General features: G+C 50.0%; 5 protein-coding genes across 5 annotated transcripts; 1 reads left to right on the forward strand and 4 right to left on the reverse strand.

Annotated features, from left to right (window-relative positions):
* Positions 1-625: 625 nt before the first annotated feature.
* On the reverse strand, positions 626-1,825 carry JN550_010668 (uncharacterized protein; the record flags this gene model as incomplete). Its single annotated transcript, XM_049308948.1, has 1 exon — positions 626-1,825. The coding sequence occupies one exon, from the start codon at positions 1,823-1,825 to the stop codon at positions 626-628; it is 1,200 nt and encodes a 399-aa protein (XP_049167324.1).
* A 553-nt stretch (positions 1,826-2,378) lies between these two features.
* Positions 2,379-3,651, forward strand: JN550_010669 (uncharacterized protein; the record flags this gene model as incomplete). Its single annotated transcript, XM_049308949.1, has 4 exons — positions 2,379-2,746; positions 2,814-2,866; positions 2,914-2,995; positions 3,051-3,651. 4 exons carry the CDS (start codon positions 2,379-2,381, stop codon positions 3,649-3,651), a joined length of 1,104 nt encoding a protein of 367 aa, XP_049167325.1.
* Positions 3,652-3,974: 323 nt separating this feature from the next.
* On the reverse strand, positions 3,975-5,481 carry JN550_010670 (uncharacterized protein; the record flags this gene model as incomplete). The annotated part of the gene is made up of 2 exons (XM_049308950.1): positions 3,975-5,238; positions 5,294-5,481. The coding sequence occupies 2 exons, from the start codon at positions 5,479-5,481 to the stop codon at positions 3,975-3,977; spliced, it is 1,452 nt and encodes a 483-aa protein (XP_049167326.1).
* A 1,684-nt stretch (positions 5,482-7,165) lies between these two features.
* Positions 7,166-8,644, reverse strand: JN550_010671 (uncharacterized protein; the record flags this gene model as incomplete). The annotated part of the gene is made up of 1 exon (XM_049308951.1): positions 7,166-8,644. The coding sequence occupies one exon, from the start codon at positions 8,642-8,644 to the stop codon at positions 7,166-7,168; it is 1,479 nt and encodes a 492-aa protein (XP_049167327.1).
* A 1,992-nt stretch (positions 8,645-10,636) lies between these two features.
* JN550_010672 (uncharacterized protein) lies at positions 10,637-11,935 on the reverse strand (the record flags this gene model as incomplete). Its single annotated transcript, XM_049308952.1, has 1 exon — positions 10,637-11,935. One exon carries the CDS (start codon positions 11,933-11,935, stop codon positions 10,637-10,639), a length of 1,299 nt encoding a protein of 432 aa, XP_049167328.1.
* Positions 11,936-12,382: the final 447 nt, after the last annotated feature.

The following is a 12,382-nucleotide window of genomic DNA, read 5'->3' on the forward strand; positions in this document are numbered from 1 at the left end:
TAGCTCGTACAATGCTGACCATAGCTTCTTATATATCGCTCGGCTACATTAATGATCTGGCGCCCAGCCTGCATCATGATGAGCCACTTCGATAGAACGGGGCTGAATAGATCAATTGCGGACTCGAGGCTCATACGACCTGCGGGACAGGCGGTCGCCGTTATGACTACACAGTCAACATGGCATACTTTTCATTGCCCGCATCCATTATTCGAAATTGCGATTGGCTTCTTCTGTTCCTGTAAGCCTGCTACACTGGGATTTGGGCAGACGGCTTGCTTACCGGTGTGGGGCTGGGAAGCACTTGTGCGCCCCGTCATTATGATTCACAGGCGACTATGCCATCTTCAGGTACGGCGTGTCTTCAATGTCGTGCTGCACGTAGAGTCCATTTCTGCGCTAGGTATCACCAAGTTTGCAAGCTTGGGTCAGCAGCAACCGCTGGAGGAGGCGAAAATCACAGGCTTACCACGTCTCCTAGCATTACTGTCAGAGTCACTTTTCTCAACCAATTGAGCGTCTGATTCTTTGACACTTTCTGCACGTTCGTACCTCTGCGCGTCATATCGCCATCCAGGAGAACTAGCTTGGCATTTCGTGGGTTGAATTTATACATTCTAAATATCTATCGTCTTGCTGGTTCTATCGGTGTAGCCTGAATCAAGTCCTCCTCATCTAGTTGCGGCACCAAGCGCTCCACTCCACGTGTCGACTGCCAATGCACCGTCCCGTATCTGTACATCTCACCAAAAGTTCCTGGTCTATGATCAGCATCCCGAAATCCTTCTTTTTTGACGAGATCTCCCAGTGCTGGCAGACCACCTGCCGAGTTGTGATACACCTTATACATGTGACTCTTCTCCAGCATCTCCACCACGAAGGCCTCCGCTGCCTGCCTCTTTCCAGCATCCGGATCATCTAGCCGGGTGGTCAAAAGCTGAACTTGCTTATAGCCATCGTAATCTGTCTTGATCGCACCAAGAACGCCATTGTTGATGCCTTCAACCATGAACACATTGTTCTTGAAGAATTCGCGTCCGTTCCAACCAGTGCTGACGTCAAGTAGATTCCTTGTGCGGTCCGCAATGAGCATATGGGCAACATAGTCACTCATCTCGCGGATCTTGTCAGCGAAATTCCAATCTGCCATGCCTTCAGCAAGACCGATATCTTGGACCAGAGGCAGTTTGTGGAAGCCGTCGGCGTTGGTGCGATTCTTCCATAACTCCTTATAACAGTCGTGCCAGTTCTTAATGAATGTGCAACCTTTCTTGGCAGCCAACATGTAGTTGCCAAAACTGCCCCACTGCTTCCTGATTTGGCCGGTGATGATCCATGCACCCATCTCGTAGGGCGAGTTTGGAGCCGTGAGAGGGTCCCAGAACAGATGGTCTAGATGCGTGTGCAGCATGTTTCCAACATCCATACATACGCCTCCATGCTCGTAGAGCAAAGGAAGACGCACTAGATCTGCAGCGTGTTGTGCCGCATGATTCCCATCCATGGTCCTGTGGACGAAGCAATCGGGAAACCAATCCCTAGACACAAAGTTGTATATGTTGTTTGGGGAACCCTCAGCAAGGTCCACGATGCGAACGGTCCAGGATGGGCCGAGCTTCCGTACCCAATTGAACACTGTGCACCGATAGCTCGGATACATGGCATCTAGTCCCTTATCCCAGAAGGCCCATACGTTCTTTTCAGTGGTAACAGGACGGAATGACTGGAGCTCTGCAATGATGTCTGATTCAGCACGAAGGTCGAGGTGCGAGTCAGGCACTTCGCGGAGGCCTGTTGCTGTTTTGGGGATCTTGAATCCGGCCATCCTGTTGAAGTGATCAATTGCGATACTTCCTGGACTCTCGCATATTGCTATTGCGGTTTGAGACGCAACTTATAGGGCTTGTCACGTCGTCTGGAAATTTGAAGAGATTGACTGCCACCTGAATGATTCATAATGATAGCACTATCTTTAGTGGCCTAGCGCCCGTTGCACCAGCGGATCAGGACGCCTGGTGCGCAGTCTCAGAATGGGAGTTCCGACCTCAGGTGATACTCTTTCTATATTTCATCCGACATGGACCATCATAGTCGCTTCGTAGAGATGAATTGATGGAGAAGTGACTTAACGCCGATGCGCTAATTCCAAATGATGAGGCGAGTTGACCCTGGTATGGCATGATCCGGCGTCTTACTAATTGAGGTAACTGTGAACGTCGCGATTGAGCTGGTGTCGTGGTGGGGCGGTCTGCCGGCCGACATGCGCCCTGTATCTCTCTGCATCCTCCATCGATGTCAGTATTCTTCCAAACCGCAGCCACACCATACCAGTATAATATCATCTGCCATCCGCCGCCACGCTAACGTATTGCTCTGGTATGTCTTTACAGACGGTTCTGGGCCGCTGGTGGTCTTCAGCCAACGGGACGCTGAAAGGGCACCAGCTCCTCGTAATTGCCCCCGCGCCACCGGCACCTGAGTGGGTGGAGAAGGTCAAGAAGAAGTACCCGGCCCTCGAGATTATACACTACAACAAGAACCCCTGGGAGGCAGGCCAGACAGTGCCGCGTGATATTGATTGGTCGGATGTCACGATTGTCCTGACTGGACCTCTGGTTCCTCGCCCTGAGCAGGCGCCAAAACTACAGGTTGTGCAAGTCTCGAGTGCAGGAGTGAACTACCTCCTAGACAACCCTCTCTTCAAAGATACCGATGTGAATTTCTGCACAGCAAACGGTGTGCACGGGTAAGTACCGCAGTCCTCATTCGGTTGACTCGAGCCAGGCTGTCATTGATGCTGATACATATTGCAGGCCACAGATAGCGGAATGGGTAATTACTACGTATTTGGCAAGCCAACATCACAGTAAGTTGATTCGGGACACATAATGGCGTTAGCTCACGTGGGCATAGTTCCCGACTATTTAGAGCTTCAAAATCGCGGTACCTGGAAACGACTTGATGCCAACGTTCAAGACGGCGTCGGCGCGCGAGTGTAAGCCGCACCAATCCGTGAGGCTTCTCGATACCAGACTGACCTGTGCTCTTAGGGGTATCCTTGGATACGGTAGCATTGGAAGGCAAGTTGCCAGAGTTGCCAAAGCTCTCGGCATGGATGTGATTGCTTACACTAACGGCCGCCGACCCACACCTGAGTCACGCAAAGACGAGGGATACATCGTTCCTGGAACTGGTGATCCGGACGGCATTTTCCCATCCAGATGGCTATCTGGAGCAGATGATCAGTTTGAAGAATTTCTGAGCTCTGACTTGGATTTACTGGTTGTTGCAGTGCCTTTGACACCAAGTACCACCGGTCTCATCTCTGGACCTCAGTTCAAGCTCCTCTCCAAGAAAAAGACCTTTCTCTCGAACATTGCTCGGGGCCCTATCGTCGACACCGATGCATTGATTGATGCTTTGGACAACAGGATGATCCGCGGGGCTGCGTTGGATGTGACTGACCCTGAACCCCTGCCGGACGGCCATCCCTTGTGGTCCAAGCCCAACGCAATCATCACACCTCACATCAGTGGGAACTCCAGTGCGTACATGGATCGAGTGTACGATATTCTAGAGTTGAACCTCCAGAAGCTTAGTGAGGGAAAGGGGGAGTTGGTGAATAAAGTTAACAAGAAGACTGGATATTAGATGTCTTTCATTGGGAAAGTTGGTTGCAGGCGCCAGGTTGTAGAATGCGGTGCAAAGGCTGTTTGCCCGGATCAGTGTTTCTAAGCTGTGTCTTTTTTCCTTTTTCAGATGATTAGAGTTCTAAGCATGAAATACAAGTTTAGTCATGTGTTTGTTGGCATGAGATATTGAATCGCGAGCAGACGATTTAGTGCGTAACAGGATGGCGGCCAGGAGTTCTTCTATTTCTGGCAGATATTGGTTTCATAGTGACACCCCCAACTGCCAAGAACCCTGACGTTTCTATGTAAAGCCCAACTTCTATTGCTGCAGAAGACTCCTTTCTAAATGGCTTCTCCCACAATATGCTTCAAATGTTCATCATAGCCTGATCGGACTAGCTCAGCCCCTTCCATATCTCCTCTCTGTATATAGAAATTTTCCAAGGCCGTGAATGAATGACCAATACGGATACGACCTGCTTCGCTTGTTCCAAATAGCTTTTGGGCGGTCTCAAGTGCTTTTTTGTAATGAAATTCCGAAGCCCCATAGTTGCCAGTCTCATATAGAAGTTCCGCCTTAGTTTCTAGCAGGTTAACTTTCTGAAGGGTCACCTCGCCGCGGGCATCTATCAACTCCTCAGCCTCAGCCAGAGCTGCTTCAGCTCGACCATACTCCTGGGTGTCGAGACATGTGAGCGTTGTGAATATGAGAGTCGGGATTAGTCGCGCTTCGGCCATTTTGGCATTAAGGCCCGATCTTATTTGGTGGCGGAGCGATTCGATCGTGCTATCGTATCTCGAAAGTGCCGCCTCGTTGGATATGACATTAAGATCTCCGAGGAGCTTGGTCACGTCAATGCTATATAAAGGTAGGAACGTGTTCCCCTCTGGCATCTCGCGAAGGAAAAGCTCAAATTGGGCGTCCATTAAAGGAATCGCTAGTTGCCGAAGTTCATTCGGATCCAACCGCAGTAAGTTGGCCCAGAGTAAAGTCAAAGGGTGGGAGCGCCCGAAGTAAATTGAACATAACCCCATGGCTAGCCTTAGGAAAGACATCGCTAACTCATTGCCGGCTCTCAAAAGCTGCAGGACGGCGGTATACGTCGCATATATCAAGTGAGGCTCTTGTTTCCGTACGACATCTTTGTATTCATCGCAAGCTTTGTTCAAAACTTGGAAGTTCGAGGCCACTTCTTGCCGCTTGTAGATCCTATAGGCTGCGAGATACGTCTTGCTTGCCCAATTGGCCGTATCGGTTCTCTTGTCATCGTGCAATGTCAAGCCCCAGAGCTTCAGCTGTTCCTTTGATAGAGCTATGACGGCACGCAGGGAGTTGTCTGCGAGGCGAAACACGTCTGGAGGGTCGATTTTCATGGGAAGTTGGGTGTTGTTTCCCTTGCTCTCTGTCGCCATTACACGTGACGACTGCCTGTGCAATCTCGTACGCCGTGCTTTCAGCCGTTTAGACCCGAGCTCGCGCCCATGGACAACTGGGAGATCAGCGTCTTTGCGAGTAACGGCCTCGGCCACGAAACGCTTGGATTCTTCTTTCGACAAGTATTTGCGAAATCCCCACTGCTGAAAACGAAACTTATACATCCTCACTCTGGAACCACGTCAGTAACAACTTTCAGTGGTTCTCATCAGTCTATTGTGCTTACGAAGCCTTGAACCCATGGTTTGTGAGCATGATCTCCATGACCTCGTTTAGCGGTCTGTCCTCCTCCAGGTACAAGAAGGCGATTCTGTCTTTGTACTCCTGCCATTCTACAGTTGAAGGCCCGCTGCGTGCCGTGCGAAACGGCAGCGGCTGATCGAGCTGCACGACCTCAGCGTTATTAAGATCCATAGCAGTCGGTCTAACGCGTCCGGCGTTCTGGTGTGACTTCGATTGACGATGGGCGGTGCGGTCATTTTTCATTATTTCGCCCCAGGAGCTAAGGCTGCAATGGGCGAATCATATAAGTTAGGGACGTGCCGGCGCGGTAGCACACTGGGGTCTGCCACGCTAAGCATGGATTCTATCACGATCCTCCATTCCCCCTGTCGACCGGTGATAGCGCATGTGCTGCGCTGCAGCACAGCCGCAGCGCAGGAATATGATCCGTGAGAAATTAGCACTCTGCGTGGCGGCACGTAAACGAGTAGGGATATCGAAATTGAAACGAGCCACTCACTTGAGCGGCTAGTTTGTGAATCCAACACGGAAAATTATCTCTGCGGCCCCGCCATACCATTGCCTATTACCGTGGACTATGGTACAAGCTGGATGCCCGGCTATTGCGGTTCTGTGGCTTTCTGCATTGGCTAACGTAAGTTGGCTAAGTTAAGAACACCTGATCTTGGGAATTGTCGGCCTGACATGATGCGATACTGCAGCACGCGAATGCATAAACACTCATTCCTGCTCGAGCTGTTATGAAAAACAGCTGACGAGCTTGCTGTGTACAGTGATGCCTCGGAACTACGTCGTTCTGCTCAATCGTGTAATGGTTGTACGACCTCCAGACTAACACCTCTCGATGGTTATTCTTACATTCGATCAGTGATAGTACAACCTTGAATGCAAGACACCTTATCACCACAGAGTCAAGTAGGGAGGCCATTGATGCGCCACGGAGTGGCTGATGTCACTGTGGCTGGTATCATGTTGCCTTATCACGTAGGACGGGCCTATAAGCCCTCCAACCTCAGCCCAATCAACGGGCTGGAGGATTCTGCATCTTACCTTTCACATATCAATACGCCTCAGGTTGTAACGGCCACCCCAATTCTAAATCTGGGAAACGCCAGTGAAACATGTATGGTACCATGATTTACCTGGTTCGTCCAAGGGTCTGTCAGCTACTACAATCGTGGACCTGAGGTATGACGGGCGAGTGTCCTACCCTTAGCCGCCTTTTTTTGACTTATAAGCTGTTGTAGTTGTATATCTAGCTATTGGGGGTGCAGATGATTCAATGAACAGGAGAATGAAAAAAAAGTTATATCTGCAGCAATATTTGCAACCTGCGCCCTCTTCTTCTATAAACCTATCTTCTTCAGATTATTTTTCGCCTTTTAATAAGATTACGTAGCATGGACCAAGAAAATGCATAAGAGACACATTAGTTAAACAATGACTTAGCTTAGCTGGAGTTCATCTTCGGTTGTTCCACGGTGTCGAGTAACTCAGCTACTGGGAATTATCTTGTCATAACACAGGAGGTTGCCCATGTCACTTTCGGCTGTTACGTAGACTACCTATAATTACCACGCATTATCTAGAACTTTAGCGCAACAACTGCATTGTAGTATCAGATATGAAGTTCATTAGATTATTCTAGCTAAAGAAGAGTATGAGTGATGCTAAATCTGCCTCTAAGTTTCCTTCAATGGGCCGTGATATCCGTCCACCGTAAAGCATTTCCAATTTCTCGTAGTTTATGAATCGATGCGAGCTCAGTATACTTCGATATAGATACCGCAATCTGAATAGTTGCGGGAAATATCATTCTTGAAGTAGTTGGCCTTGTCAAACAGCTCTAGTTGGATTACAGAGCGTACTCCCAGGCTGCCCCAACATCCGCGCTAGCTACCAAGAAGTTGGGGAACACCCCCTGGTTGGTCGCTCCCCGTTGAAGCCCCTGAATGGTCTTCCTATCGCATGGCTCGAGACCGCCACGTCGTGATAAGTTTTGGTCAGTCTTCTCAAGTAAATGGTCTTTGATCCAACCCATCCACTTTTGTTGTGATCCTTGGACGAGAGGGAAATGACTTAACCCTTTGTATACGTTGAACTCCAGGCTATCATTGGTGCTGATCGCTTTGCATGTTTCATCTATCACTTCACTGAGGCTGTCCGGCTGAACTAAGGGATCCAGTTCTCCTACCAATGCCAGCAAAGGTCCTTTGATTTTTTTGCCACCTGTAAGTGTGCGCTTGTTGAACTGTTGGACGTATCGGTTCTGCGTCCAGTTCGCGTGTGCTATGTTAGATGGCAGGAGACCGATGCCGGCAGCAGTCTTGACTGGGAGGCAGCCATCAACTTCCGTAATGGCATTCCATCTCGACATCCCATCCTGGGTCAGACCTGCCATGCCGTATTGTGGGTACACCGTCGTGATAGAATGCATCAACAGATTCTGGATGCCAAGAATGGCAGATGCCCATGGGAGGCTCAAATTCTGTGAAGCCCGGTCTATAGACTCCAACACTCGTAGTGGTGGTGCTATCGCGACCGTTCCTTTGTAACCTGGTAGAGTGAGTTCGTCATTTGCCATGCGCTCTGCGAAGCTCCACGCTGCCAAGGCCCCCTGTGAGTGGCCCATGGCTACGAAAGGACCATCCTGTGAAATCATCGACGGGAACGCAACTCTCGCTGCCGTAATCGCATTCGCTAAATCGGAAGCTAGTGAAGGCCCACTGGCCCAGGGATGTGGAATTCGGGTGCCATTGGCAAGTTGCTTGACTCCCAGACCGAGGTAGTCGGGAGCAACGACGGCGATGCCTTGTGACGCCAAAGCAAATGGCACTTGAAAGTGATACTGCAGGGCGCGGTAATTGGAGGGTGCGCACGGTCCAAAGGTACCCGCTGTCCCATGACCCCAGGCTACAAATGGATAGTGAAGCTCTGTCTCAAGCTGAGCAGTACTGCTTGTTTCAAAACCGGCCTGGCTGGACTGCGACGTAAGTGGCGCAAAAGGCCAGAGGATGTACGCTGAAGCGGGAAGTATTGTGCCACTGAGATCAGTGGTAGTGTAGATGAATCGGGAAACGGTAAGGCTGGCGGGGACGGTGTAATTTGTCAAATTCGTTGCAATTTCTAATTTCAAAAGAGACCCTGGTTTCAGTGAGGTGGAGTAATTCGAGGGCACAGAGTAGAAAGAATCATCTTCAGAAGCACGTTGGCTCTGTTCCCAAGCCGAGGCTCGTGCGATAAGTTGTTGGCATGCCGGATCACAAGCTTGCGCTGCCACTGCTTGGAGCATCATAACAATAGAGAAACCACCCAAGAATGAAAGTTTCAACATGATGAAGAGGTTGGATGCAAAGGAATAAGATGTGGCTGGTGAGTGAGAAAGCTCAGCGAAATTCGAATTGTAGGAAAAGATAAACTCTACGAAGGCCTGCTGTTTATATAAGGGCATTTTAGCAGAGTATTACCAGCTAAAGTGAATGAGTATCCTTTGTTAGCGAATGTCAGAAATGTTTTCTCATTTCCCCCTTTGGAAAAGAAGAGTAGTGGTCAGCATTCTTTAGCCTAATTCGGTCATGCCCGCTCGTGTGAAAGGTTCGGCCGCTTTCGCTTACGTTGGCTATGGACGCTTCGCCACATTTGCTTACACTTTGAAGTTCGATTTTCACCGGTTCATTTTCAAAATAAGTCTCGGATTATTCTCAAAAGAAAAATAATACTAGGTAGTTTGTACGAAAGCTCTACTTTAACTAACAGAGAGTTATGCGAATGAGTGATTCCATTGTAACTGCATTTCCAGGGTCAGCAATCATCGTTGTGCTAATTACCTCCACTTGTAAGACGGCTCTGACATCATGATGTTGTCTCATAGGCACTTTTTGTGGCTCTGGACCTGTCCCTGAGCACGCCAAGCATCAAGAACGGTTCTTAGAGAAGCGGTGAAGTAACTGATGGATTATGAAACTAAAGTTGCCGCCCTCGCCGAGGCGGTGATGTGCGTTCGGAATCTCCGAACAGTTGGGCTGTGGCAGCATTGTGTGGCAGCATTGTGTCAAGCAGCTGACGGGCATTGGGCTTATGGACAGAACAGCTAGTGCTTACGCGATTGTGACTTGACGGAACTGTAAGTTCCCGAAACAGCGATTGTGTAAGGACAAGAAGAATATAGGACTAGATTGAATCGCCTATTTAGCTAATGTGCTTGTTCAGACTTTTAGACCCTCGACCCCAGCCCTGTTCAAGGACACTTCCCACAAAGCTCAACTTCCCGCTTGCCAAACTATTTTCCGTGACAAAGACAATTTGTTTCTGGCTTTAGTAGAAGGGTTAATTAAGCTGTAAATACTAAACTTTCATTCACATACACTACGTCAAGTCATAGCAAGATCTTACGTAGCTAATAGTTATAGGCATGGTGTTTGCAAACTTTATAAGACAGGCTATTCGGTGATCAAGAAGAAGGATAGAAGGAATTAGGAGCATGTTCCTGACATGAAATTTTGAGACCCCGTAATACAACTCGCTGGCATTCGCATAGTCACGGTTCCAGTTCGTGTCAGCCCCTCGACCTAGGGAGAAAATATTAAGTGATCAAGATGATTTGATTCTAAGCAACCTAGGGATACGAAACCTTGCCGTCTTCTTGAACGGTCAAGTCCACATACTCTCCAAACCTTTGGAGAGGTAGCCAGATGCATCGGCGTTGCGAACCGTGTTGAATACTCACTGCGTTCGGCCGACCGATCGGTGCCAAGCCCCATCGAAATTTAGACTTCATTCTGTGCATCCCCACGGATTCTCGCTGCCATCTTGTTTGTATCTCGGGGATATTCTCAGCGAAGTGGCCCATACATACAAGCTTTCGTGCATTGGGTGGAGCGTCTGATGACTCCAGACACCGATAGCACTGAGCCCCAATTTGCGGAGACACGAAGCTGACCCAGGCCAACCACATGAGATGGAGATGACAAAGTGCGCCTCTGGCCATTTGGCGACACACCCTTGCCTAACATGATCTCACGGATCTTGTGCAGCAACCATGCTGAGCGCCTTCAGAATTAATCAACGAAAGGTGTGGAAACTGGAACATTTCGCGGCCACTACGCCCCGCCATCCAGCTTGCTCCCCACCAGCGCCCCAGCATCGTGTATTACTGGGACTATTTAGATGTGCACAGAACTAGAATTTTCAGATACCTAGCTGGGGTTGTCAAATTTAGCTAACTATTTCACTGTAAATACTTGAATAATGGTTTTGATATACGGATGATATATAGTAAGCTGTTGATCATAATGGATGGCATTAATAAGAGTGACTATAATGAGTTTTACGACTGGACTAATTCCTCTCGCTTGATTTCCCACACCTTGTCCAGCCAATGGAATGTTCGCTGCGCGGAGTAAGCGAAAGCCCCGACCTTAGCTTGCAGCCCTCCAAGCGATATCTCGCTTGCTACCCACTTCTCCTTCTCAACTTCGGGCTTAAGACTCTGCAACGAGTCATAGAGTTTGTCCGTTGTAGTCGTGGGGTCATAGTACCAACTGGCGGCCGCACCAGTCACCAGAGTTGGACACTTAACATCGGCGAGGTATTCGGTGCCATCTGCCTTCTGCAGCGTAAATGGTAGACAGGCGCGCATGATAGCGGCTTCGGAGGTTTCGCCGGTGACCCAGCGCATGTGGTTGAATTCCCATCGCGCCTGAAATGAGAGACTCTGCAAGACTCGCAGGAAGCCATCAAACAACCAGTCGGGAATCCTGCCGCTCATGAAGCCGTTAAACAACGGAGCTGGCATGCGCCCGCCTGCATACATCCCCAGATCATAAAAACTGTCCACGCAGATGGCCGCACCAATGCGAGGATCGGCAGCACCGCGCAGAGCGAAGTAGCCGCCCATAGATGCTCCCACGATCGCCACGTGGTCCAAGTCCAGGTCGAGCTCAGGGTGTGCTGCGGCAAAGGCGTGTAGGTGGTCCAGTACCCTACCCGTTACTGCTTCCCAGTCTGGCCGCATAATGAGCTTGTCACGGCGGAGGACGATGCCTTGACCTGGCCCTTCGAAAGTGAGCACCGCGTAGCCCACCTCAGGGCCATAAGCGCCGTTGATAAAGTAGATTTCCTCCTGCGTCGAGTCGCCACCGCCCGAGTTGATCAAGACTGGCACCTTCTGCCCGGGGAGCCGCTTGGAGGCTTCTGGCATGTAAAGATAGCCTGGCAGTTGGGCCCCCTTCTCATAAGGGATGTCGAGGAAGAAAGTGGCCCCGTCGCGGTATTTAATACCCTTGCGGAAGTTGGCTATGGCGCGCTCAATAGTCGGCAGGACACGAGGATCATGACCGATTGGCCCATCATTCAGCATGAACTGAGCGGCGCGGAGGTAGTTTGACGACCGCAGGTAACCACGCCGAGCGCCGGCCCGGTCGCCCGCTTCTTCGCACTCTCGACCAATCCGCTCAGCCACGTTGCCAATATCTAAGAAGGCACTATACCAACTTTCTGGGTCACCATCGCGGATCCTGCCCGCTGCCTCGAGAGCTTCGCCTATCTCGGCCCCCTCATGGGGGGCCATAGCGAGCAGGCGAAGGTACTCAAAGTTGAAAAAATCGCCCTTGAAAAATTTATGCATTTTGTGAAGATGTGGGCAGAGTGCTCTGCCCAGATCTGGTCGAACAGGTCGAAAGCTTACATATTTGTTCAAATGTTGACATTGAGGGCGCCACCTCCATGAGTAGCGTATTGGGCTCTTCCTGCTCTCCGATTAGAGCTAAAGGATTCCAGGGACCAGGCGGGACTTTTCGGTGTAAGACGCCGATATTACTGCAGGGGGCTATTCCTTCGTTCGGCATCTGCCTCTAAAGATTAATGCGGCTCCACCGCCGAATCTACGGCCTGTTGGCGGCACAGTCAGTCTTGGCGATGGATAAGCGTAGTACCGCTATACTTCTTTCACAAAAGCCTTAGGTAGTAGAGTGGCTAGCTGAGAACTGTGGATAAAGCTGACTGCCGAAGACTGGCTTCTGCATGCAGGTTGCCGATTTATCTTCGGTGTCACTTAGAAAGGATTCGAAAAATG

The sequence above is a fragment of the Neoarthrinium moseri genome (genome assembly GCF_022829205.1).
Source record: "Neoarthrinium moseri strain CBS 164.80 chromosome Unknown scaffold57_Wmoseri_CBS_16480, whole genome shotgun sequence".
NCBI lineage: Eukaryota > Fungi > Ascomycota > Sordariomycetes > Amphisphaeriales > Apiosporaceae > Neoarthrinium > Neoarthrinium moseri.